The sequence below is a fragment of the Notolepis coatsorum genome, assembly GCF_963971535.1.
Source record: "Notolepis coatsorum genome assembly, chromosome: 12".
Taxonomy (NCBI): domain Eukaryota; kingdom Metazoa; phylum Chordata; class Actinopteri; order Aulopiformes; family Paralepididae; genus Notolepis; species Notolepis coatsorum.
This window is the reverse complement of record NC_140176.1, coordinates 36194388-36222206: the sequence shown is the minus strand read 5'-3', so window position 1 is coordinate 36222206 and position 27819 is coordinate 36194388. Positions and strand designations below refer to the sequence as shown.

Genomic DNA, 27819 nt, shown 5'->3' with positions numbered 1-27819 from the left:
TATGACTATTAGTCAACTAATATAAAATATAATATAAGCCCTATAAAATAATACTTTTCAGAAGAACGCAAATTTAAAAAAGTTTAAATTTTTTAAAATATATTAAAAAGTTTCAACACAGTTTCAAAGTAGTGAACTACTGAATTGGATATAATATAATTTCACTGCATGAGTCAAAGGTCTGATGGATGATCCCACCACCCAGAGTATTCTTCTTCTCCTTCATCACGACCAGACATAGATCTGCCCGTCCGAGGCCCCCGACAGCAAGTGCTCCCCCTGGTGGTGGAAGACGACACTCTGCACCGCGTCCCCGTGCCTCAGCGTGCAGGCCAGCCGCCCCGTGGCCACTTCCACCACCCTCACGGAGCCGTCGTCCCCGGCGACCGCCAGGGTCCCACCCCCGGGGCCGAAGGCCACACGGTTGCTGGGGTGCGGCCCCATCTCCACGACGACAGCGGGGGCCGTCAGACTCCGTGCGTCCCAGAGCATGACGATGCCGTGGGAGTCGCAGGAGGCCACGGCCTGGCCCGAGGAGATGAAGGAGGCATGGCTGCAGGAGCCGCGGTGGCCCTGGAGGGTCTGGGTGGGGAGGGCCGCGCTGGCGTCCCACAGGGAGAGGGTCTTGTCGGCCGAGGAGGTGAGCAGGAGGCTGGAGGAGGACAGGAACTCCACGCTGTTGACCGAGCCGGTGTGGCCTCGCAGGGTAAAGCGGCACCTCTCGCTCTGAAGGTCCCACACCTACAGGAAGATACACAGTCAAGAGACTCGCTCTGAAGGCCCCACACCTACAGGAAGATACACAGTCAAGAGACTCGCTCTGAAGGTCCCACACCTACAGGAAGATACACAGTCAAGAGACTCGCTCTGAAGGTCCCACACCTACAGGAAGATACACAGTCAAGAGACTCGCTCTGAAGGTCCCACACCTACAGGAAGATACACAGTCAAGAGACTCGCTCTGAAGGTCCCACACCTACAGGAAGATACACAGTCAAGAGACTCGCTCTGAAGGTCCCACACCTACAGGAAGATACACAGTCAAGAGACTCGCTCTGAAGGTCCCACACCTACAGGAAGATACACAGTCAAGAGACTCGCTCTGAAGGTCCCACACCTACAGGAAGATACACAGTCAAGAGACTCGCTCTGAAGGTCCCACACCTACAGGAAGATACACAGTCAAGAGACTCACTCTTAACACTATCAGTGCCGACCTTGTTTACATTTTTACCCCGTTGAATGCCATCATCAACTTCAATGTTAGCGTTAAAAATGCCTAATCTATGTTTTAAATTATGGCTATGTGTCTAATCTGCCCGTCGCTTATCAATGACTTGTTTGCAGTCAACATTGTCGAAACGGATTGTTTTTTAATGGGTTCATATCCTTTTTATAGCATTTCGAAAAGCTATCGTTCTCTCAAAATATTTCGGAAAATTGAAAGATTCCCCCATAAACGGCATTTATTGGAATATTCTCGAATACACTAGACACGTTGTCATTTGTCAGCCTATTTATGAATCGTTTTCAAATAAACGCTAGATTATCAATAGTATATGTGTACTTATGCACGCTGTAGACGCGGGCTGAAAAATCTATTCTCTCGTTTCCTCAAGATCACACACACACACACATACACACACACACGCTGTTATCTCAGTGAATACAGCTCCGATTACCCCAAGACTGGTAACATAGACTCCTTACCTTAGATCAGATGTTCTCCAAAAAGATTATTCCAATTCCTGATCGCCATTCCAAATATCAATCGCATTTATTGATTGATTATTGGCTGCTGTAAATATATATTCCAGGCTGCTTTCCGTCTCGCGATCAGATCCCTCTTGATCAGACGGCTCGCCAGCACAATGGAGCCAGTTGGCTCCACCTCTACAGATCTACAGATCCCAGGTCAGTCTTCTAATCCAGTGGTTCCCAAAGTCGGGATCGCGACCCAAAGGTGGGCCGCGAGCAGCCACGGGTGGGCCGCGAGATGATTAAAAAAAATTTTTTTTTTTTTTTTTTTAGGCCACTGAACTTAAAAGCAGGCCAGGACAGTGTTTCTAGTTGTATTCTAAAATTCTATTCTATTGTATTCTAAAATGTGACTATATGGTTTTATATTAACTTAATAAATAAACAAAAACGAAAAATCTACTTATTTCAACGAACATTTCAAACTAAATAACAGATTATGCACATAAAACGCTGAAAACAACCGAAGCAACAATAGTATTTTAATGAGGCTATTATTATTATCATTATTATTTTGCAACAAGTTAGCCCTCTCATAAATAGCACATATAAATTAATAACTAACTTGAACTAACTTAATAGGATTGAAGTGATATTTGGCTTAAAGAATCGGCCACCTGGCAAAAAAATTAATAAAAAAAGCCTGACGATGTGCATTGGGCCGCGGCTCTCTGACGCCTTATTTTCTGGGTCCCGGCCTGAAAAGTTTGGGAACCCCTGTTCTAATCGACTGACCTGCAGTTACACAGGGATAGACGATAGGGGGGCGCTTTTTTCCCATCTGAACTCCTGGAGGGGCTGCTGTACCAACGGGAGACTCGGTTGATGAAATATGAATTCAGATCACGAATAAAAAAATCAAACGACATTTGTCGTCGTCGGCACTCAATGGGGGGGCTGATAAAACGACAATTGTCGTGGCTGGCACTCAAAGTGTTAAGGCCCCACACCTACAGGAAGATACACAGTCAAGAGACTCACTCTGAAGGCCCCACACCTACAGGAAGATCTCAAACCTACCGAAGTCTGCCCATGTCACCCCACTCCTTAGGGCCCTGCACTGGCTCCCCATTGCTGCACGAATCTGCTTCAAGGCCCTCGACCTGGCATACCGTGCGGCAAAGGGAACCGCTCCCGCCTACCTCCGGTCAATGGTCTCTAACTACACACCCGCAAGACCCCTACATTCTGCATCTTCTGGCCGCCTCAGACCTACTCCTATCCAAGCTCCGGGAGGGTCATCAAGGAGAACCTGCCTTTTCTCAGTCCTTGCCCCACAATGGTGGAATGAATTACCCACCCTAGTTAGGACAGCCGAAACCCGTCCAATCTTTCGCCGTTGACTAAAGACGCACTTATTCAACCACTATCTGATTTTTTTTTTTTAATCTAACCCTAACTAACCTTACTGTCATGCACTTGTCCTAATAAACTAACCTACACTGTAGCACTCAACACTTGGATGAACATTGTTACTCAGCTGATAGAGTTGTGTCCTTCCTGATGGCTTGTCGTACAGAACTTGTAAGTCGCTTTGGATAAAAGCGTCAGCTAAATGACTAAATGTAAATGTAATGTACACAGTCAAGAGACTCGCTCTGAAGGTCCCACACCTACAGCCTGGAAGATATACTGTACAGTAAAGAGACACCTCTCACTCTGAAGGTCCCACACCTACAGGAAGATATGTATAGAGTGTAGAGGTCTGTTTGGCAACATTACAGATTCTACCTTTAACAGATTCCAGTGAAGCAGCCATGGCTGCATGTTAAACAACTAACAGTTTAAACCAGGTAAACTATGGATCACCGACAGCTCTCATCGAGCGGTGTATATAAAAAGATATAGTAAAAATATAAGACACAACATACAACACACAATATACAGGACTGCAAGATATGTACAATATAAACAATATATTGTGTGTGTGCATGAGTTTTCAACATTAAACTATTGTGCATTGCAAGAAATTACAGCAAATTATTCTTGCCTCCCGGACAGGGGGAATAGCCCTCCAGACCACCCCCTAGTTGCGACAACTCAGCTCCATCTTGTTTGAAAATCCTGGGGAAAGCCCTGACTAGGATGTGTGCAACCCAAGCCCACCGACACCGACCAACCTTGATGGTGTGATCCATCAAGCAGGAGGCCACAAAGTCCCCACAGGAGTGGAAGGAGCAGCCCCAGGTGGGGACCAGGCGCCCCCCAAAGAGGTCCCAGATACGGAGGCTGCCGCTTCCCCCTGTGGTGCCCAGCCTTGTCCCGTCGGGGTGGAAGCTGACCCCGGACAGCCAGTCGGTGTGGTCCTCCCCCCGGTGGCGATCAGATCTCCTTCTGGGAGCCCCCACAGCCTCCAGAGCTGGTCTTCACCGGAAGAAGCCACCATCGGCTGGGTCGGGTGCGAGGCGAGGCAGCTGATTGTCCGACTGTGTGCCTGTGTGGAGGGAGTGATACAGAGATAAACACCACGATACACTGATAACATGTACAATAGTGCTGTATATACCATATATACATTTATATTTACTGCATATATGGTCAATTCTCACCCGCACCAAACCCTGACAGCACATCACCCCCACCCTCATGCACCTTCACTGGCTCCCCATCAAATCCTGCATCACCTACAAAACCCGCCTGATCACTTACAAGTCCCTCCATGGCCTGGCACCTCAGTACCTCACTGACCTCCTCCACCCCCACACTCAGTCACGGTCCCTGCGATCCTCGGACACTGGTCAGCTCTCCATTTCCCGAACCGGACTGCGGACCTTTGGGGACAGAGCTTTCAGTGTGGCAGCTCCCACCCTCTGGAACTCCCTCCCCGCAGAACTCTGCGATGCCCCAACTCTGGACTCCTTAAAAAAAAACTCCTCAAAACTCACCTCTTCAACATGGCCTTTTACCCCTAACTACCTCATTGAATGTTGTGTGTCTGTCTACCACGTTTGTTATTGTTGTTTTTCGCCCTATGTAAAGCGACCTTGGGTTTTATGAAAGGCGCTATACAAAACCAAGTTGTTATTATTATTAGTAGTACTAGTAGTACTCATTTATATGTTATACTCACCTGTACATTATATTACTATTGCACTTGTGCTGTAAAATGACAATACATTTTAATCGAATCTAAAAATAATAACGATAATGGCAACACACTGAACACCACACCACAGCCATATGACACAATGTGGATGCAATGTCGGCTTTAATAAGTCTAATCTAGTCAAACCAAATTACCTTGAGTGTGTTGGTGAGGCGGAAGTTGTCTACCTTCACCTTGGAAGTAACGCGAGTATCAGTGGACTGGAGCCTCAGGTGGACGAAGGGGTTGGCGTCGCGCTTGTCGACAGGGAAGTCGGAGTCCTTGGCGCGTTTGGAGACGTCGGAGGTCTTGGTTGCGTCTTTGGACGGGTCATAACAAGTTCAAGTTTTTATTTGTCACATATATGTACATTACAGTAAAATACTTGGTTCTGTATGAGCCCCCTGAGATTGTGCTTCATACAGTAAAAAAGTAAAAAGAATAAAGACCAAACACAATACAAAATATACAATATACAACTAAAGTACAAAGTGAAGTACAAAATGCAAACAATAAAGTACAAAAAATGCAAGCTTTTTTAAATGCAAGAATGAGGTAGGGATGTCATGCAAATATTTTCTTTTTTATCCACTTTTTCTCCTTATTTTTCTATTTTTCTCCCATCCCAATTTCGCCTCGCCAATTCTCCCTTCAATTCTCCCCTCCCATACCAGACCTGGAAAGTGATTTTGATTGGCAAGAAGCCTGGACAAATGTTCGATTTACATCAAGGAACCCGGACCATCAACAAATAAATCTTAACTATATTCACAGGACATACTTGACTCCTATAAGACTGAAAAAAATGGGTCTTAAACAAGACTCCAAATGCTCCTTATGTACAAATGGGGACGAGGGGACATTTATGCACATGTACTGGGACTGCCCACCAGTTAAGATATTCTGGAAAGAGGTGACCCAGCAATTATCAAATTTCTTAACTCTGAATATACCTGTACACCCCTCTGTATTACTGCTGAATGATGTTTTTGAGTGTGCAGTACATCCACAGCTAAAGAGATTGGTTTTGTCGGGTATCACAGTGGCTAAAAAGCTGATAGCATCACGATGGTTCCAACCGGAAAAAATTTGCCGAAAGGTCTGGATTATTACATATCTCGATGTGATTTATCAAGAAATATCTACAGCAAGAATTTTGGGTCTCAATGAATCCAAAATGACAATGTGGTTAGAAGTGGTGGAGAAAATAAAAGCTAGCATATAATGGTAGTGTCTGGTTAGGAGCGAGGGATAATGGATGGATTATCCAATGGGGGGTCCGGGAGGGGGGGGTACGAGCTGGAGCATATGTGTGTAGGTTTTTAGATAGCAGGTATTGGGGGTATATCCTGTATAAGACATTTAACTATATGGTGATTTCATTGGATGTGCACTGTTAATAATGCTTGTATATCTTATCGTGTGTTGTCATGTTTGTTTATATGTTTGTTTAAAAAATAATAAAAAATTAAATACAAAAAAATTCTCCCCTCCCCTGTCTCGAACGTTGCTAGACTATGCCTCCCACTGGTCGGCTGCAGTGAGGACCAAGCCTTGCATCACGTGTCCCCTCCGGTACACAAGGAGGCAGCTGTTGCATCTTTTCACCTGAACAGCGCAATCTCTCAGCGGCGAGGAGTAACGCGTGGGAGGCTCACGCTGCCCCGGATACTTCCTGATTCTGCTGTACAGGCGCACCAACCGACCTGTAGGAGTCGCTGTCCACAACGTCCAATCCCCACCCACCGGCTTTCCCACCCCTAACACTGCCAATTGTGTTAGTATGAACGACCAGCCAAGCTGGTAGCAACGCTGAGAGCTGGGCTCGATACCAGCATATCCTGTGTTAGTGGCGAGCGCCTTGCCCACTGCGCCACTCAGCCGCCCTATGCAAATAGTTTTTGTAATAAATAGATACCCGTCTGACACCTGGCAGCACCCCTGTCTGGTTTAGGGCCCTGTGCACATTCGCCTGTAGCCACGTAGGAGGAGGCCGGAGGGGGAGGCCGGGGGGCGTCGTGGGGAGCCCGTTGTGCTGCTCGCCCCACCGCCTTGTCTCTCTCCAAACCCATCAGTGTATTCTGCTTCAGAACCGACTGGTATTTGTCATTCATTTGCTTTATCGCAGGTTCATAATCTTCACATTGCGTCTTCAGCTTCCTGATGTTCTCAATCATTCGATTTCTCTCCTGAACGACGCGCTTGTGCTGCAGGCGGTGGACATCCCTGGCTTTCTGGGCCTTCGCCAGGGTCTCCGTCGCGGCGGAGGTCGCCTCCATGTACTCGTCCCTCTCCCGCTGCACATTCCTCAGCTCGTCGTCCAGGGCCTGGTTCTCGGTGTAAACCTCGGGCACCGAACCGACCTGCTCGGGGTCAACGAGGCCTTTCTGCACCATCTCGTTCCACTCGGATTGGAAGCAGTCCAGCGTGTTTGTCATGCCCATTCTGAGGAGATAGTTGCGCAGAAAGTAATCCACCGCCTCGGGCTGGTGGCTGGGTCTGGTGTCCAGTTTGGGGGGTCTGGTGTCCAGTTTGGGGGCAGCAGACGCATCTTCATCCGTCCGCTCTGTGACGGCTCTCAGCGTCTCCTCCAAGTTCTCCTCTCCATCTGTCAGACTCCAGTCATCTTCAATAGTCACTTCCTCATAGCAGAAGTCATCCTCTGTGTCAATGGGGATACTCACAGGTTCTAGATCAAATGAATCCATGTCAGGTTGTTTTTGTGCTGTGGTCATTGTTGTGACACTTTTGTTGAGACGTCTTGCTTAGAGACCGAGACGCTTCGGGTTGCTAGGGATACCAGAGAGCTCCCGTCAGGGGTTAACGCGAGATTTATTTGTATGTTCACGTTGGTCAAGGGAACTATAAAAGACGGAAGGGTCGGTCTGTCACAGTGTAGCGCGTGAACGCATGTTGGTACCAAGTGTGGGAAACTTTCAGTTCAGTTGGATCAACCGTCTCCTCGTTTATGACCTGTCGTTTAAAATAGGGCATCAGCTGCATTTGATATACTGGTTGTACTAATGTATATTTCCTCAGATAGCTTGTGTATTTTAAATCTTAATAAAGGGCACGAGCCCGTAAAAGTCAGTCAAAGCTTACCAAAAGCACGAGCAGTGAACTCCAAGACCACGTGACTGAACTCAAACTAGAAAGAAACAGACTAAGAAATGACGTAAACTCCAAGGGCAGCAAATTAGACCCGGGCAACTACCGCCCTGTTTCTATCCTTACATCCATCTCGAAAGTCATGGAAAAAATAGTATACGAACAGATCGAAAAGTACCTCGCGGAAAAAAATCTAATCTACGAATTCCAATCTGGCTTCAGAACATCCCACTCCACTGACACATATCTTCTCTACTTGAACGACCACATCAAACAAGAGGTGGACGCGGGCAAATACTGCGGCATGGTCATGCTGGACCTACAAAAGGCCTTCGACACTGTCAATCACACCATTCTGATTGACAAGCTAAAAGCAATTGGTTTTGATAGTTTATCAGTGAGCTGGATACAATCCTACCTGGAGGGGAGGGAACAGATGGTGGAGGTAAACGGTACCCTATCCCCCCCTTCCACAAGGAAGCATACTAGGACCGCTACTATTCCTAATTTATGCAAATGACATGTCGTCAGCTTGTGACTGCAACTTGTTCCTGTTTGCGGACGACTCAGCCCTGCTGGTCTCTGACAAGAACAAGTTACAGGTTGAAAAAGCCCTCAGCTCGGAACTAGGCAAAATCTGCATATGGCTCGCTGATAACAAACTATCATTACACATGGGCAAAACAGAGTCCATTCTCTTCGGTTCAAATAACAAACTCAGCAAGACCGACGGCTTCTCGGTTACAGTGGGTGACAATATTATCACAAGGAAAGATGAAATTACCTACCTGGGTTCCATCCTAGAGGCTAATCTTTCCTGTGACAAAATGGCATCCAATGTAATAAAAAAAGTCAACCAACGAACGCGATTCTTGTACCGGATCTCCTCTCTGGTAAACAAGAATACCCTGAAGACTCTAGCAGGAGCACTCATTCAAGGGTACTACGACTATGCTTGCACCTCATGGTACCAAAGCACCTCAAAGGCACTAAAAAACAAATTACAAACATCTCAAAACAAGCTAGTCAGACTACTGCTTGACCTGACTCCTAGAACCCACCTCACCCCTGCCCACTTTGACAACCTAGGATGGCTTAGAGTAGACGACAAAGTACAGCAACTTGCAATGGGCCTGGTCTACAAGATACACTACACGACCAAGGTACCCATGTACATGTCAAAATACTTCCCAAAGGTCAGTGAATACCACGATCACAACACCAGAGGGAGCTCCACAAATCATGTAAAACCCAGATTCGGCTCAAACAAGGGACTAAACACGTTTTGCAATTATGCCACATCAATGTGGAACGCCCTACCTAAAGCTGTAAAGGAATGTGAATCACTACCCACTTTCAAAAACACTCTCAAAAAACACCTACGTGAGACTGCAATTCGAAACTGGCCCCTACAAATGTCCTAACCTAGTTGTACAGTAAATGACCAAGTAAGGCTTTGTCAGTATTCCAATGTACAGTGTAAAATGTGTGTGTGTCCCCTACCCAACCCCCCCCCCCCCCCCCCCCCCCACCTCCAATGTACAGTTTCTACGCCAAATGTATATACACTCTTTTTCTGGACACTTTTGTATCACAAACAGTACTGTATTTGCAAATCTGATATGTCATAAATGTATAGATGTAGCACTGTCTATCTGTCATGTATGTCATATGTTATGATGAATTGAAAATGGGGGACCCTGATGTAAACAAGACGAAAGTATTTCTCTGGTCTGCATCCCCTTAACAATTGTATGTATTGAGCTGTACTGTACTGTACCCATTCTGCAATCTGTTAATAAACTTTTCAATCAATCAATCAAAGCTCCATGTAACGCGGAAGTGCAGTGGTCTGATAACGCTGGTATTCTGACGTCATGAACCTTCCTTCTTTTATAGTTTCCTTGACGTCGGTCCATCCCCTCGTCAGAGAAGAGAAACATGGCGGACTATCGAGAGGCGCCCTTGGCTTCTATGCCAAAAACATTGGACCCAAATGAATATTTCAACGTCTCGCCGGACCAGCGACGTGCCGAAGAGGACAGGGCAGCGTTACGAGCGAACCTGAAGAGGCAATACCAGATGCAGCTCAATAACCCACACAGAAAAGAGCTTATCGTAAGTGGTTAGCCCGGCTGCTAGCTCGCTAGCTGTTACCAATGTCAGAGCCCCCTTCACCACTACTCGGTGCTCAATAGTATTTATTTTGGGACGCTAACGTTAACACATGTCTCTGTATTTTATCTGTACTCAGTCCGTGGTCTGTGCTGGTGACCGTAGGTTGTAAAGTTAGCATAGCAACTTTATACTTTAGCAATCCTGATTAATTGAAAATGGGGGGGGGCCCGATGTAAACAAGACGAAAGTCTTTCTCTGGTCTGCATCCCCTTGACAGTTGTTTTGTATTGAGTCGTACTGTAGTCTACCATTCTGCAATCTGTTAATAAAGTTTTCAATCAATCAATAGCTGTAAACTGTCAAAATAACTCGCCCTGGTGAAATCAGCTGTCACCACCACTACTAGCCGTGTGAAGTCGACTATGTGCTACAGGGACTGTCTGTATACAGAGTCTGGAAGTTGTTTAGTTACAAATCAGTCGCTTTGAATCAGTGATTCAAGACTCACCACACAAGAGAAATTACACGGGTATTGTTGGGCATTGTTTCACTGTGGTGCGCCTTTGATTGATTGAACACTTTATTAACAGATTGCAGAATGGGTACAATACAGTACGGCTCAATACACCCAATTGTTAAGGGGATGCAGACCAGAGAAAGACGTTCGTCTTGTTTACATCAGGGTCCCACATTTTCAATCCATGACATTTATGACATACACAACATACAATACTGTTACATCCAGACATTTATGATATACAAATATACAGTACTGTTTAGGAGACAGAGATCATAAAAGAAAATATATACATTTGAGGGGGAAGAAACTGTACATTGTGGGGGGTTGGACATTTACCGGGGCCAGTTTCGAATTGCAGCCTCCCGTCGGTGCTCTTGAGGCCCTGCGTCAAGTTGAGGCAAACCTAATTGAAAAGCATGACCCTCAATTCAACTCGAAGTTTATTTATAGAGCACATTTAAAAACAACCACAGTTGACCATAGTGCTGTACAGGTCAATAAAAGGCTAACACGGAATGCAATGTGGCACAAAATATACAAACATGATTGATTGAAAACTTTATTAACAGATTGCAGAATGGGTACAATACAGTACGGCTCAATACAAACAACTGCTAAGGATGCAGACCTGGGCCCTATTCCCTGTACCTGGTTCAACTAAGTCGATCAAAAGTACCATTATCCAGATTCAATTAACCGATGTTTGAATCCAGGCTTTCCCTGTTCCTCGAAAGCTGATTCAGTCTCGTTAATTTGAACCAGACTTGATACTCAGGATAATTGCGTGCGTCCGCCTCACCTGAAAAGACAGCAGGTGTCGATCGCAGAAATCCTGATTTTCTAACGGCATTGATTGATTGATTGATTTAAAACGTTATTAACAGATTGCAGAATAGGTACAATACAGTACCGCTCAATAGCCTCGCCGACAAGTTAAATGCAAAATCTATAGGCTAATGTTAAGTCCCTCATTACCCCAATCAATCAGATTATATTTCTTTAAATGTGCCTGCTGGCAGTAGGCTTAATGGAATGAATAATCGAATGAGATCTATTGCTAGCGAAAATAATTAGTTCAACTCTTTCACAATAAGTAGATACAAACAAGCCCAAAGAGTATCTAATTGATACAAATTAATAGATACTTATGAGGATATCTGTACTGTATGCACTCGGCTTAGCTATCATGTACTTGTTTATATATAAATACATGGTTCCCAAAGTTTTCAAGGCGCGACCCCCGAAATAACGGTGTCAGAGAGGCTTGGAGGGAGGCTTGCAGTTTCACTATTAATCAGGTTTTAATCTGTTTCGGACATCCATACATGCATTGAATTGATTAACCTTTCGTTTATACCAGTGACACCTTGTTCATCATCAGATAACGGTGCTTGAACAGATAAATGCATTTTCTCAAATGCATTCATCAAATGTCAACGGCTCATTCAATTTCTCAAATCTGTCAAACAGCGCATCTCATCAGACATTTTAATCCCAGTTACAATATCACAATAACGTGTGAGTGACAGTGATACAATTCAACAATCCACAGATTCAGATTCCTCGTAATCCACAGTCCACGCATAAAGACACTTCAATTTATGCTTGAATGAAACACAATCCGGGCGCTCCGTTAACACTTTCAGTGCCACGGACGACATAACTCGTTTTATTAGGCCCCCCACTGAGTGCCCACAACGACAAATATCGTTTTATTTGTTTATTAGCGATCTGATTTCATATTTCATCAACCGAGTCTCCCGTTGGTACAGCAGCTCCTCCAGCAGCTCAGAATGGAAAAAAGCTCCCCCTATCGTCTATCCCTGTGTAACTGCAGGTCAGTCGCTTAGACTGACCTGGAATCAGTCGATATGTAGAGGCGGAGCCAGCTGGCTCCTTGAGCTGGCAAGCTGTCTGCTCAACATGGAAGTCATCGCGGGTCGGGAATCAGCCTGGAATATATATTCACAGTAGCCAATACTCAATCAATAAGCTTGATCGATATTTGGAATGGCGATCAGGAATTGGAATGATCTTTTTGGAGAACATCTGATCTGAGGTAAGGAATCTATTTGACCAGTCTTGGGATAATCAGAGTTGTATTCGCTGAGATCTCAGCGTTTGCCCTATGTGTGATGTGTGTCTGTGTGTGCGATCACTGATGAGGAACTAATAGAATCGATTTTTCAGATCGCATCTCTAGCGTGCATACGTACACATAAATACTATCGATAATCTAGCGTTTATTTGAAAACGATTCATAAATAGGCCGAAAAATGACAGTTCTGTATCGTTAGTGGCTTAGCTTGGCATCGCCTTCTGCACTATCTCGCGTACGTGCACGCGTACTGAATAAACCACAAATGTACCTCTAATACCAGTATTAGTCTGACCACACCCCTCATCAGCTTACCTTCATAAGCAGGTGTGTGGTCACCTGCTCTCCTCCTTCTCGCTTTCACCACAAGGAAGAGGTGCCTCGGTAGATCCCCACACTTGACACCATGATGGAAGAAATTGGATTAGGAACAGCTTGGGAAACAAGGATACGTTGACATCATATCTTTATTTTCTCTCTCACTATTTTCGAGAAAATACGGCGATATTGTCTTCGTACTGGAGTGTCTAGAAGATGATGATCATTCTACAAACCCTCCACCGGTTTTCGTATTGGGAGCACGCCGCTGCATGCTTCTCAACTGCAGTTCCTTGCTGTGTTTGTTGGGGTGAAACCTGTCAGGCCACAGCTGAACTGTCGGACATGCCGCTGTTGTGAGGAGCGGTGCGTTCCAGGTTGGGTGAGTAGTGTTTGCTGGCGGGCTCCACTTGTCTGTTAGTGCTATGGGGGCTACTAGACAAAGTTTATGGAAACCGGCCCCAGGCTAGGGTCCTTTGTTTAGCCGTCTAGGCGACAGAAGGCCTTGGTCTGGCGACCATTATAGTTTTAACTAGTGGGCCGCGACCATTGACACTGGTGATCCCTGTGTGTTCTGGACGAGTGGATTCTCTCTGTCACCGTGTTAAGACCCCATCTTTCATATCCAAATGAGAGTATTCCTTCACGAGGGGATATGTGCATGTAATGTGCGATAGCGGCAGATTCATGTTCAAAGTCAGCTATACAGGCCAGTTGGTACTGTGCTGATTCCGCCGGACGTGTTAATGTCACCGTTGTGAAGCGGTGTTGACGTCTTGTTTTCTCTTTTCTCTTAAAAAGTGAGGAGGGTTCAGAACGGCGGCCTGTCTGGGTGAGTGTTATGTCATTGTTTACATGTTCATAGCTTACGGTTAGCCGGTCGGTGGCCTGGCGCGGGGTAGCTTGGCTTCTCGCGCGCCGCCGGGAGCTCGCTCCTGATCGCGTGCGTCGTAGATCGGCGTCTCGCGAGCGGAAGCGATAGCACCCGAACGGTTGGAGCAGCCGTTAGCTTGATGCTATTCTGTTGAACGTGCTTTGATTTTTAACATGTTTTACACTCTTGACCACGACGTCATCCTTGACAGGGGATGTTCGTCAACCCTGCCTGAGCCTAGACGGGGATTGCGTCAACAAAGAGGGCTGTGTTCTACGGTGGCTTGTGACTGCACTTCGCTGATCTGCGTTCCGGGCAGGTACGGGGTTGGCCAGACCCTCATAACACGTCTTCTGGTTTTACCTTGCTAAATGTATTGTGAATGACGGTGTTTTTTCCCAAAACGTGTGTTGTTGCAATGCATTTGAGATACGTTGCGGGTTGTGTGTGAGCTGTTTTTGTCACTGGCAGTAGCTTCTCCGTGCAGGTCGTGATGTATTGATCTGGTTGTTGTGTGAGAAACATCATGGTGTTTATGTGTACCGTGTACTCACTACTAAGGCAACTAACCTATGAAGCTATGCTTGGTGACGAGTGAGTAAAAGAATGTTCTTTCTCAGACTGTAATGACAATGGACAGTGAGTTCACACATTAACAGGTTTTCCTGTTTTAACTGGCCGTATTGAGGGTAAAATAGGAGGATTGTGTTTTTCCCCCCCCGGTTCCCTGGGGACTTTATCACCTCCTATCAGACATGTTGTGCATTAATTGTGTCTTTTGTGTGGTAGGGATACGATGTAACTCTCAGCTTGATTGCTGAGGTTGTGCTAAATCTGCTGGAGAAACTTGTTTCCTAAAGGGAAATTGGTTTGGATTGCTGTCATGTGTGCTTAGCAAGGCCTGTGGTCGATACTAATCAAGAATGATGTATTCTCTCATTGTGATGATGATGGGTTGTGTGTGTCATGTGACCTACAACTGGGTTGTACTGGCCACAGAAGCACATGTGTATGTTGGACCGGGGTTCTTAGAGCCCTCTCTATTCTGTGTTTTTCCTTAGTAAAAATCAGATAGCAGGTTAGCTCGTGCGCTGTGTGGAGCTGTGAAACGCTTCATAGAGCTGACTATGACTGTGTCATATTCTCTTTTTGTCGTTACGTCGTATCATGGGTGTGGGGTCGTAAAGGGGTGAACTGGTAACCTTTCCTCTCCCCATTGTTCTGTCGGTCAGGGGTACACCCCCTGTCCTTCAAGGTTCCCGTCACGTGGCGGTTCGGCACGTTACGGGGGGGGGGGGGGGGGGGGGGGGGAGGGAGTTCCTGGTCCCACGGCCTGGTATATTGGGCGTGTGCACCGCAGGAATTCCCCCGCCATAGAGTACGTCACCGTGCGCGTCTCTGTTGGTAGGACTTCCGTGTGCTGTTCAGGTCCATGTGATGGATCTGTTTTCAGGGGGGGTGGTCAGGGCTCCTCCTCACCAAGCGCCTACTCAGGCCTTCTGTGAGTTCGGACTCCTTCTTCCATGTGATCCATGTGAGGAAGCCTCCATCAGAGTACAGAGCCTTCCTCCTCAGATTGTCAAAGTGAGTGGACCCTCTAGAAGGGTCCTTTTCTATTGTATGTATATTCGATTCAATTCGTTTATTGAGTGTGTATGGGTTCGGTGCCTCTTCCCCGGAGGCCCTAAAACCAGTTTTTTACATGGCTCAAGGTGCAATATATTCTTTTCAATCTGTACAGCTCGCGTGGGAAGTCTCTCTGGGGATCCCCGTCTCTTTCCTATGGGAGGGTGGTGGGATGTAAAAATGTGAACATTTTTTACCCCGGCTGTGTAGACTGGGATACATACTGTTGATGCTTCCTTCTTTCTATTCCAGAAGTGTTGGAGTTAGGGAGTGTCACACCCCTCTTGTCGTTCCCCTGGGCGCCTTGGGGATTCGATGACGGGTCTAAATAGCCTGTTCATTGATGGGGGTGTGTCCCGACGCACGTATAGTGCTAGCTCGCTGTAAACAGGCGATTGACTGGCACGCCTTAGTTGCTTGTGGTTGAAACAGCGTTTTTATAAAGCAACTGAGATGGGGGTTTTTCCTCTTCCGGCGACCACATCCCATGACCTGGGTGGGTTGTCGACGGATCCTCGTTCATGTCTGGGGGATGATGACGGGATGGATCTGAACATATGTAGTGGGGTCTCACGCCCTTGGGGTGGGCCACCAGGCGCGGTTCGTCCCGACGTCTGGGTGGCGCCTTCTTTTCATGTTAAGATCAACACGCATATCTGCCCTTCTCCTGGAGTAGGCATGTCGGCGTGGTTAGGGCACGGGACTGGTTCTGGTCACGCTGGTCCAGATCAGTTGAACCCGTTGTCCGCCGGGGATGCAGATCTGCTGTTCTGGTACCCTGAGGGACTTGGGCTTTTTTCAGGGGGAAAAATGCCAGGTCGGTCTGGGTGTCACAGGGTTAAGCGCTATGGAGACCCTGGTTGGGTATGTTTTTACTCAGCACTGTCGTCATGGCTTACAGCCATGCCATTCTGTACGCGCTCGATCTCGTCGGATCTCGGCCGCTACACAGGTTGGTCCTGGTTAGTACTTGGTTGGGAGACCGCCGGGGAATACCAGGTACGGTGTGCTTAGGGGCTGGTTCTCCATTGTTTTTCGCTCCTCTCTCACGCATGGCGAAGAGGGGCCTGTGGGGGTGGTTTTTTGACCTCCTCTGGTGACCCTGTGCTTCCCGTACCGCCAGGCCCGGTCCGAAGTGATGTTTGCGACCCGTAGGCCTGGGTTAACCCTTTTTGGAAACTGAAACACTTGTACTGCGGTATAGCCGGTGTATACCCGCAGGTGTGTTTTGGAGTTTTTTCTTGAGGGGTTATAGGAACAACCACCGCATTGGGTAACACCGAGGTGGTTGATTCCCTGGTGTGTTGGAGCAGTGTCAACTCCCGGGTTCACCGGTTGAGGGTGCCCCTGCACGTTCATGACGTCTGCCAATCGTGTCAGCCTTCTCTGCCTCGACCCCTCTGGGTGGGGGTTGTTAAATGGAGGCTTGGTCATGCAACACCGCCAGCTTACGCTCCTTCCGCCGGGGCGGCTGTGTTCAGCTGTCCCCTCTGGCGCCTGTCTCGTCCGCAGTCTCCAGGCTAGGGTTAACAGCCTGTTGCCTGGTTTTTCCCCGGTGCGCTGCCTGCTTCCGTTGGTTAACCTTTTTTGTGTGCTTACGGCCATGCTGACTGCCTATTCTGCAGGGTCAGTGTGCCAGGCGGTGTACTATTGGGGGGACGGGGCCCGCTCGGCTTACTGGCCTGGTTGGTTCCGCCTGGGAATACCAGGTGCAGTAACTGAGGGGCCTTTGTCCGAATACGCTGGCGATGTGGGGGGCGGGGCACTACGTGCCCACCTGGTGGGGTCTTGATGCTGGCATCATGGACTTCTCCGGGCCCCCATTCCAGGGAGTCCAGTCCTTTTGGTGGGTCTGGGTCTTCCTTCGTGCTCCGCTGCTACGGCCTTGCCACGGGGTTGGGTTTGCCCTTGACCCCGTGATTCTGGGGGCAGTAACGAGGTTGTTCCTCCGTTCGTTCCCGGGTGGCATGCGGGTTGTGCGTGTGTGTAGTCGTGGGTCAAGCCACGGTCTGCTCACCCTGTGCGTTGAGTTGCTTGAGTGCCTCTTCGCACGGTCGGGTCCGTCGCCCTCCCGTGACGTCCCTAATAGGGGGGCTACCCTCCATTAGGGGGGGTCGGGGGGGCTCGGCCCTCCCTGTTCTGATGGTTTTGGGGGGCTGTCAGCGGGGTGTATTTGTCAGCCAAGTGGCTCCGCTTGGCCTCCCTTGTGCAGAAGGCGATGCCAAGCTAAGCCACTAACGATACAGAACGTTAGGTTATGACTATAACCAAGTTCTGTTAGTTAGGGGCGATGCTTGGCATCGGACGCCGCTGCAGCCCTTGTCCTCACCTTGTGGTGAAAGCTTGGGAAGGAGGAGAGCAGGTGACCACACACCTGCTTATGAAGGTAAGCTGATGAGGGGTGTGGTCAGACTAATACTGGTATTAGAGGTACATTTGTGGTTTATTCAGTACGCGTGCACGTACGCGAGATAGTGCAGAAGGCGATGCCAAGCATCGCCCCTAACTAACAGAACTTGGTTATAGTCATAACCTAACGTTTTTGTGTATTCTAGAATATTCCAGTAAACGTCTTTTATCATGGAATCTTTATATTTTCCTTGAAAACGAGGGCTTTTCAAAATGCTATCAAACGAAAATGAACCGATAAAAAAACAATCCGCTTCGACTAGGCCTGCCGCGATAAGCAATAAATCGATTAATTGCCGCGATAATTAAAATTAATGCAATGATTTTGACGGGCGCGATTAATTGCTATTTGCGCGTTTGTTTTAATGAGGCGGAACCAGTGCCCCTTGTCAGTCACTGTCCGTGTTGGGAGGCGGGCCGCTGGCTTTACTACAGAGCAGAGAGCACAGCACAGGAGCTCCGTGGGGCAACACCACATAGCTTAACTACATTTCTCAATAGTGTTGCTCCTTTTAACCAAGTAGCGTTATTTGTAGTGTAACGTTAGCGTTTTAACGTTAGTAGCTAACGTTAAAACTAACTTAAAGTTAGTTGTTCACCAACAATCTCAACATTTGTTTTATCATTAGCTCATGTCGATCTACTAGTAGCATCAGCAAGCTAACGTTAGCTGGCCCCAGTCCACTAGCAGCATGTCGATCTACCAGCAGCATCAGCAAGCTAACGTTAGCTGGCCCCAGCCCATTAGCAGCATGTCGAAGTAGTAGTAGCATCAGCAAGCTAACGTTAGCTGGCCCCAGTCCACCAGCAGCATCAGCAAGCTAGGATAATCACAACAATACTTCCGGTCCGGTCGGTGGGCTTCAAAATAAAAGTCTAAAACACCGGAAAAGACGGAGCGGTGGGCTTCAAAATAAAAGTTTTGGGAAATAAATTTCTCAAAAAAAAATTCTCTAACCGGTCGCAATAATATCGCTTATCGCGATATTTTCGGGGGCAATTAATCGCCCAGCAAAATTTGTTATCGTGGCAGGCCTAGCTTCGACAATGTTGACTGGAAAACGAGTCATTGATAAGCGACGGGCAGATTAGACACATAGCCATAATTTAAAACATAGATTAGGCGTTTTTAACACTAACATTGAAGTGGATGGTGGGCATTCAACCGGTAAATCAAGGTTAAGCAAGGGCTCTGAAAGTGTTAAGCAAATACATCAACAGCGGAGAATATGAAACTAATCAGAGCCAAACGCCCGATAGGTTTCATCATCATCATCAGGTGGCTTCTTCTTTCCGAAGGTTGCCTATCACTCTCCAACCCATTCTGTCCCCACTTCTTCTCTCCAACTCCGTGACTCCGACTCTCACTCCGCTCCAATCACAGACGTCGTCTACCCAGCCTCTTCTCGATCTTCCACTTCCTCTTTTTCCATCCACCTTCCTCATCACCACCTTCTTGAACATCTCCCCGCTGGATCCTCTCAGAACATGCCTGCACAACTCCATCTTTCTCTTTTTCAACCTCAGGCTCCAGCAGCTGTCCTCCTTGCATACCCGCTCTTCATTCATTAAAAATATCCCAGCGGGATTCACATTTGCAATGCTCCCTTATTAAAGTAACCACTAGTGTGTGCAAATCTTTCCTGTGACAAAATGGCATCCAATGTAATAAAAAAAGTCAACCAACGAACTCGATTCTTGTACCGGATCTCCTCACTGGTAAACAAGAATACCCTGAAGACTCTGGCAGGAGCACTCATTCAAGGGTACTACGACTATGCTTGCACCTCATGGTACCAAAGCACCTCAAAGGCGCTAAAAACAAAATTACAAACATCTCAAAACAAACTGATCAGGGGAGCTCCAGTAGCTCACCACGTTCCGCGAGTGCTATTTCAGCGCCGTGGACAACCGCGCTCGCGCGGATCTGGGGCTGAGCGCGTTCGAATCCCGGACGGCAGCCGTGCCTTTCCCAGAGTGTCTTTCCCCCCATCTGAACCCTTTCAGCCTGCTTCTGTCGGTCGAACTTGACCAAGTATGAATGCGAAGAAAAAGCGATAAACGCTAAAAAGAACCAGCTGACTGGTCAAAGTTAAAAAAAAAAAAAACTGATCAGACTACTGCTTGACCTTACTCCTAGAACCCACCTCACCCCTGCCCACTTTGACAACCTAGGATGGCTTAGAGTAGACGACAGAGTACAGCAACTTGCAATGGGCCTGGTCTACAAGATGCACTACATGACCAAGGTACCCATGTACATGTCAAAATACTTCCCAAAGGTCAGTGAATACCACGATCACAACACCAGAGGGAGCTCCACAAATCATGTTAAACCCAGATTCGGCTCAAACAAGGGACTAAACACGTTTCGCAATTATGCCACATCAATGTGGAACGCCCTACCCAAAGCTGTAAAGGAATGTGAATCACTACCCACTTTCAAAAACACTCTCAAAAAACACCTACGGGAGACTGCAATTCGAAACTGGCCCCTGTAAATGTCCTAACACAACCCCCTCCAATGTACAGTAAATTACCAAGTATGGTCTTGTCAATATTCCAATGTACAGTTTTGCTTGTACAGTGTCCCCCTCCTACCCAACCTCCCCCACCCCACTCCTACCCAACCCCCACCCACCTCCAATGTACAGTCCTCCCCCCCCCACCTACCCAACCTCCTCCAATGTACAGTTTCTACGTCAAATGTATATACTCTTTTTTTTCTGGACTCTTTTCGTATCACAAACAGTACTGTATTTGCAAATCTGGTATGTCATAAATGTATAGATGTAGCAGTACTGTCTTATCTGTATGTCATATATGTTACGATGAATTGAAAATGGGGGACCCTGATGTAAACAAGACGAAAGTCTTTCTCTGGTCTGCATCCCCTTAACAATTGTATGTATTGAACTGTACTGTACCCATTCTGCAATCTGTTAATAAAGTTTTCAATCAATGTGTATCGCGACTCAGAGCGCCGTATATATGACGTGCATTATTTAGGTCAAAGTAAATCCATAGGCTGAATATGATTTATTATCAGCATTTTAGGTTTATTATTTTACATTTCAAACGCCCCCTCTAGAAAAATGAATCACAAACATAATTCAGAATGGTATAATGGGATCTAGACTGTGAGAATTATTTCAGGAAGCTCTTTGCGAGGGTGTGGCCATGCAGGTTATCGAGCTAACTGAACTAAACCCTGCCCTCGACCAGGTTCAAACTTTTTGATCTGTTGCCATAGCGATTTAGAAAATCCGACGTCGGGGAACGGAAAGGTCTGGCTTAAGTCAAGCTATGCTGAAAATTATCCGGCTAACTCAGTTAGCCAGGTACGAGGAACAGGGCCCAGAAAAAGACTTTCGTCTTGTTTACATAAGGGTCCTCCATTTTCAAATCATCAAGACATTTATGACATACAAGACATACAAATATACAGTACTGTGTAAGACTTGATACAGTTAATTTGGTTGCTGTACTGTAACTAGGGTATTAATTAACAAAGTAAAAAAAATAATAATAATTAAGAATCGAAATTAACACATTGCCCGCCGGGCATTGTACCCATCATTGTACCCAGTCTGCCAGCGCTGTAAGTCTATGGAGTGGCTCACCTTCTTTGCAGGGCTATAACTTTTTAAATTGTATTGCTATATTGACATTACTATGGCCCATTCAACATCGATTATCTATTGTTCAGGATGTGGGAACGTTATACTTTTTCATTCATACAAAAATACCTTCTAGAATATAAGTGTTTTTATCGTTTTCTGCATTAATTCCTAGAACGTGAGTTATAGGTCTAAACGCATATATAGATTATCGATTGCCGTTTCCCCCCTATACACGCTATATTAAAAAATTTAACTGTGTATGATCGGTATACGTTATGCTTCATCATGCGTGGGGGGGGGGGGGGGGGGGGGGGGGGCGGTCGTTTATAATTCCCCGATCATCAGTAAATGCTTTATGTAGTATGGGTGGATATATTGATCAGATGGTTTGCAAACAAGGAAACTCACAATTGGGTTGAAAATAACGTTAGTGTCCTCTTACCGTGGGTCAAAGAGACTGGCGGTGAAAGATCCCAGGAATACGACGCCGATCGCCTAGGTCCATTTACGGTTTGTATGTCGCAATAAACGCCGAAATCATATCGATTATTACGTTTAGAAAGCGATCCATTATGTACATTGTGTCTGTCGGGAGTCATGCAACTATATCTGACGGCCGGATGAATTTAATCGACGCACAGCCCCCATATCCTGTAGGTGAGTGTAACTCGCCCGACCATCCACCAGGCGGCGGTATTGAGCCGTCGTTGCCTTCACCTGTAGGGTCCAGCTGCAGCGTCGCGGCTGTATATATGAATTATGAATGCCATGGTGAAAAAATGAAATATTGATCTCAATAACTCTGTACAGCGAGGTCTGGCGGTCAACGCATGGCGGGCAATAACGCTGTACAGCGTTTCCGGCAGTGGATGTGTTAAGAATCGAAATGCAAGGGGCGGCTAAGTGGCGCAGTGGGCAAGGCGCTCGCCACTAGTGCAGGAGATGCTGGGTTCGAGCCCAGCTCTCGGCATTGCTACCAGCCTGGCTGGTTGTCCATACTAACACAATTGGCAGTGTTAGGGGTCGGAAAGCTGGTGGGTGGGTCCTGGTCGTTGTAAACGGCAACTACTACAGTTTGGTCGGGGCGCCTGCTCAGCGAGGAAAGGATCTAAGGGGGGTAGTGTGATCCTTCCACACATTACACCCTCTCAGTGAGAGTCCGCGCTGCCAGGTGAAAAGAAGCGGTTGATTGGCTACACATGTGTCGGAGGAAGCATGTGATAGCCTCCACTCTCCCAGACCGACCGTAGGGGGTAGGTGCGCAGCGACCAGGAAGGGGATTTGGAATTGGCATAACGACTAACATTGGGATGGGAGAAAAAAAACTGAGGAAAAAGGAGGGGGGAAAAGATAAAAAAATAAAAAATTTAATCGAAATGCAAATATGTTACTTCCGGTTCCGGAACCAGACTGCGTTCTACTCCTGAATAGCCAACTCACTTAGCCAGACCATCTCTTCAGTGAGACACAAGACCTGTGATGCTTCTGCCTAACACACACATTTACATTTAGTCATTTAGCTGAAGCTTCTATCCAAAGCGACTTACAAGTTCTAAACAAGTCAGCAGGAAGGGTACAACTCTGAAAGTTAAAGCAGTTTCTTCCTGTCAACCAATATGTTTCTCAGCATTTACTAAGTAATATACCTTGCCTATATTACTACCTACTATGCTAATTGTCTACACTATATGCACTCAAGACTGTAGCACTCAAGCTCAACACCGTTTGTCGAACAATGTTACTTACCCTTTGCTGCCACAGAGTTGTACCATTCCTGCAGACTTGTACACAACTTGTAAGTCTCTTTGGATAAAGGCATCAGCTAAATGACTAAATGTTTCCATTTCCAATGTGGTTATTCTCCTCATGTGATCTCACACGTTAACCGTTAACTTGTATACATTTCCTTGAATCATAACCACCAGCTAGGCTATTAACCTTAATGTTGGTGTAACTGCAAAAATTCTCTTGTGTTTTGTCTTTTCTAGGAAGACCCAGCCCTGACCCGCTGGGTGTATGCGCGCTCCAACAGCTACCCCCACTTCAGGGCCACGAGCAAGACATCGCTCCTGGGGGCCCTGTGTGGTGTCCTCCCTCTCGCCATTATCTACTACGTTTTGAAGACTGACAGGGTAAGAGACGGGGTGCCGGGGACTTCCCTTCCAATAGATGTGTTTCTCGTCCACGTCAGATTCAGTGTGTGCGCGCGCATCAAGGGGGCAAAAAGGAACGTAATCTTGGTTAGAACAACGGGGCAGACTACAATATATTTGCATTTGTTAGCCATGCTAGCGATCTAAACAATCAATCGATGCCAAAGCTACATATCGTTAGCCTCATACAATAATTGCCTACATAATTTTTTGTTTGGCTGTTCACATTATCTTTTAAATGTGGCCGATATCAGATTCCAGTGTGAACTGGTCACGCTCCTGAACTGACCCGCATGCACAAATTGCCAATAACAAAGATGAAAGTAAACATGGAGGACACCGAAGTCACAGTTTCTGGTTTAATTTATAAGTTGGTCAACTAATTGGTGAGCAGATATTAATGGGGGCGAAGAGGAGGTGAAAGCCATTTCTTCTTTCAATATTCTGTCAAACACAGACCGATTATGATGGGTCCCCTCAAGTTTTGCTTGTACACAGAAGTGTCACCCTTAAATACTTATAAGGTAACACCTCAATATTTAGATATATTTAATTATTTATACAAGGTAAAACATTGTTATGAGAAGACCTAGCTTCCCAGCCAGTGTACAAACAAATGTAGTGTTCCTGTGTACATTCACTGTCCCTCCACTGACTACCTCCATCACAGCTGTCTTCCATGTTTGTATCATAAAGTGACTCCCGCCAGCGCAGAATTGTGACGAATGTCGTTCTAGAATCTAGAGTGACATAAAAGTCACATGAATTACGATATGACTGGTCACATTGCAGAAAATCAGACCTGTATCTGATTTGATCACATATGAAAGTGGCCCAAATGAAATCCAAATTGAAAATATCAGATTCCATGTGATTTGTGCTGATAGATCACACTGTGATGCAATAAAAACGGATCTGAGTCGCATAATGAGAAAATAAAATCAGATTTCGGCCACTGTTGCCTACAGTGTGAACGTAACCTCAAACATTTAGCTATAACGTTTGACATTTGGAGCAGTTAATAGCTATATATAGTTGGGCTTTCGGGACCCTTATAGGTAAATGGTGCATTTATATAGAGCTTTTATCCAAAGCGCTTTACAATTTGTTTCTCACATTTCACACATTACTCACACATTCACACACCGATGGTTGCAAGGTTCCAACCTGCTCATCGGGAGCAGTTAGGGGTGTGTCTTGCTCAAGGACACATCGACACGCTGCCCGGGAGGAGCGGGAATCTAACCAGGAACCTCCGGATAACCAGACGATTGCTCTACCTACCGAGCCACTGTCGTATATGTCTCTTCTATGTACTGATCCTTGCATGGCTGCTTTACCGTATTTTAATGTGTTATTAATGTTAAGCCCTTGTACAGCACTTTGGTCAACTGTTGTTTTTAAACGTGCGACAACCCGAATATAACACGAGAGCCAAAATGGCCACCGCACGAACAAGGTCACAGGAGTTCATCTTTTTCCCTTTTCTTCTCCCACGTCCCTTTTCTATTTGAAGTGAGCGTCTCGTTCAGGAGAGAGAGCAGCGGCCGCTCTTCATCCTCTCCCCCATTGTCACAGTGATTCCCCTCTGAATTCCCGCAGATGGAAATGTCAGCGAGACCTCGGGTGAAATTGTCTCGACTGCTGTGCTATCATGCTCTCCCTCCGCCGGGAGAAAGGAGGCAAAGAAAATCACAAGAGATGCTCATTCATAAAACATGCGGCTGAGTGAAAACACTTGGAAGGATAAAAGGGTGTAGGTGATATGACTTTGTTGCCAATGAAACTGTACTAACCCCCCTCCCTTCTCCATCTCCTTTTTCCAGGACAGGACGGAGGAACAGATCAAGGCCGGGACCTACGTCCGTAAATTCGGCCTGGTGTCTTGAGCTTCACTCTGTATAGATCTACCTACAGGATGTGTTCTAGTGATTATGTCGGGAGTTTGTAATTATTTAATGACAATAAATCTTACCCTGTTGTTGAAACCTAATTGAGTGACAAACATTTGTGAATGGTGCAAATAACTGGGGGGGATGTCTGATGTTTGGAAAGTGTATAGAATTAATTGGATGAACCAGAGAGGTGAAATTATCCGATTTCTCCATTGACTTCCAGAGTGAAATTGGACACGAAAAGAGTCACTGAAATTGCATTTGTTTGCATTTTCACTTATAGTGACAGGAAGCTGAAACATTTACATTTAGTAATTTAGCTGACTTTTTTATCCAAAGCGACTTACATGTTCTGTACAACAAGTCCGCAGGAAGGGTACAACTCTGGCAGCTATTAGGGTAAGTAACATTGGTCCTCATTCTCGAACATGTTCATAAGTGCCTTGGTAAATATCTTGGTAAAAACTTCATACCAACAGATTTACGGAAATCGTCCTCCGGATTCCTGAACGCATGAAACGGTCTTCGTAAATGGGCAAAAACGTTGGCAGCTGTGCTCCGCTGAATGAACTGACGTCACTCATCTCCAGGCGCGTTCACGTCCTCATTTGCATACACACTCCCCGCCAGCTCATAAGGAGGTGAGAGGGTCTGCATTGCATCTCTGCTGTGTTGATCCTTGTATTCAACAGGTAGTGCAGAACCGATTTGCGACTGATCACAATTCGATTCGATTAGAATGTATTGTCATCATACAGCACAAGTACAATACAACATCCAACCAGAGTGCAAATGTAATAGTAAATTGCACTTAAATTGTTCTTTATTTAGTTAAGTTTTGTGTGAAGGGCGGACTAGCAAAGTAAGATTTTCATTGTACGGCAAACTGTTTAACTGTGCACATGACAATAAACAATCTTGAATCAATAGTAACATACAATGCACAGGTAAAAGATAAAAGTCTTCATTTGGGATAAATAGTTGGTGATTGCTTCAAGTAGATTCTACAGACATCAGAATTAAATAATTATTATGATAATAAATACGACAATTATGCTTTGCATTTATAGTCATGACTCAATGAGGAATCCGAGCATTACTCGCGCGCGCTCGTATGTACAGTATACTTTACTAAACCGCCTGGCTCACCTGCCACATAACCCAATTGCGCGATAAAGTGGAATAGACTAAGAATAGATTAACGAATTCCATATAAATCTATAGTTCAGTAACGATGCAGCAGCTGATACTGTATCCTGCACACAAACACACACACTCCATAGGACGACAACGATTTACGACTCAAAATGATAATCTTTTATATAATCTCCCAAAATGAGATTAGATTAGATTCAAATGTATTGTCATCATACAGCACAAGTACAATACAACGAAAATAAGGTTGGCGTCCAACCAGAGTGCAAATGTAAGTACAATAGTAACATATCAAGCTGTTTCTACACTGGCTCTTAGATGTGCGCAAGCAATGTAATAAATAAATAAATCCAACAATAAATAATATAACAAGATGGATTATGTAATATTAATAGTATATTCCTGTATAGCTATATCCGCACGATCGGTTTAGTTATTATTTATTTAGATATTATTTATTTTCGGACATGGTTGTTGAGTCATGACTATAAATGTAAAACGTAATTGTTAATGATATAAATAGTGTTGTATTTATTATCATTATAATTATTGAATTCCACGGATGTCTGTCATATCGAAGTGATATTTGCATGACATATTAGCATGACATCTCATTGTAATGTCAATACTGAACGACTGCGCGCTTGTCAAGAGTCAAGATGCCTCACTAACGCATTTATTTTGTTTAGCAATAGTATAGGAATACATCAAACCAACAATAAATAATATAATGAAGACAGTATGGCATATTAATACAGTATATTCCACTATACAGTAACTATATCCGCGGCGATCGGTTTATTTCTTATTTATTTAGTTTGCAGTGTGTGTAATGTTCACGATGCCTCATTGAGTCAGGACAATAAATGCAAAACTTATAATGAAATATTGTCGTAATTATCATAATTATTTAATTCCACGGATGTCTATAGTATCGGCAATCCCCAATGACTTGTCCCAGAGAAAGCTGTTGAAACCACAGGCACACACCGGTCTGTCTGACTTACGGCTGCCTTTTCGAGTACGTAAATCCTACAAAGAATTTACAATATGAAGCCGTTCGAGAATGCCGAATAAGT

General features: G+C 45.7%; 2 protein-coding genes across 2 annotated transcripts; one reads left to right on the top strand and one right to left on the bottom strand.

The window, feature by feature from the left end:
• Positions 1–225: 225 nt before the first annotated feature.
• LOC311237824 (sperm-associated antigen 16 protein-like) lies at positions 226–7551 on the bottom strand (the record flags this gene model as incomplete). The annotated part of the gene is given in 5 exon segments (XM_084325801.1): positions 226–741; positions 3879–4070; positions 4073–4192; positions 4999–5162; positions 6762–7551. Coding segments are annotated over 5 exon segments (1782 nt in total).
• A 2327-nt stretch (positions 7552–9878) lies between these two features.
• Positions 9879–25683, top strand: ndufb4 (NADH:ubiquinone oxidoreductase subunit B4). Its single transcript, XM_084326117.1, has 3 exons — positions 9879–10069; positions 23526–23669; positions 25517–25683. The coding sequence occupies exons 1-3, from the start codon at positions 9893–9895 to the stop codon at positions 25577–25579; spliced, it is 384 nt and encodes a 127-aa protein (XP_084182243.1). The 5' UTR covers positions 9879–9892; the 3' UTR covers positions 25580–25683.
• The last annotated feature ends 2136 nt before the right edge of the window (positions 25684–27819 follow it).

Coding starts and splice junctions, on each gene's coding strand:
- ndufb4 (XM_084326117.1), top strand. CDS start 9,893: ATGGCGGACTATCGAGAGGCGCCCTTGGCTTCTATGCCAAAAACATTG. Junction 10,070..23,525: donor CACACAGAAAAGAGCTTATC/GTAAGTGGTTAG, acceptor TGTCTTTTCTAG/GAAGACCCAGCCCTGACCCG. Junction 23,670..25,516: donor ACGTTTTGAAGACTGACAGG/GTAAGAGACGGG, acceptor TCCTTTTTCCAG/GACAGGACGGAGGAACAGAT.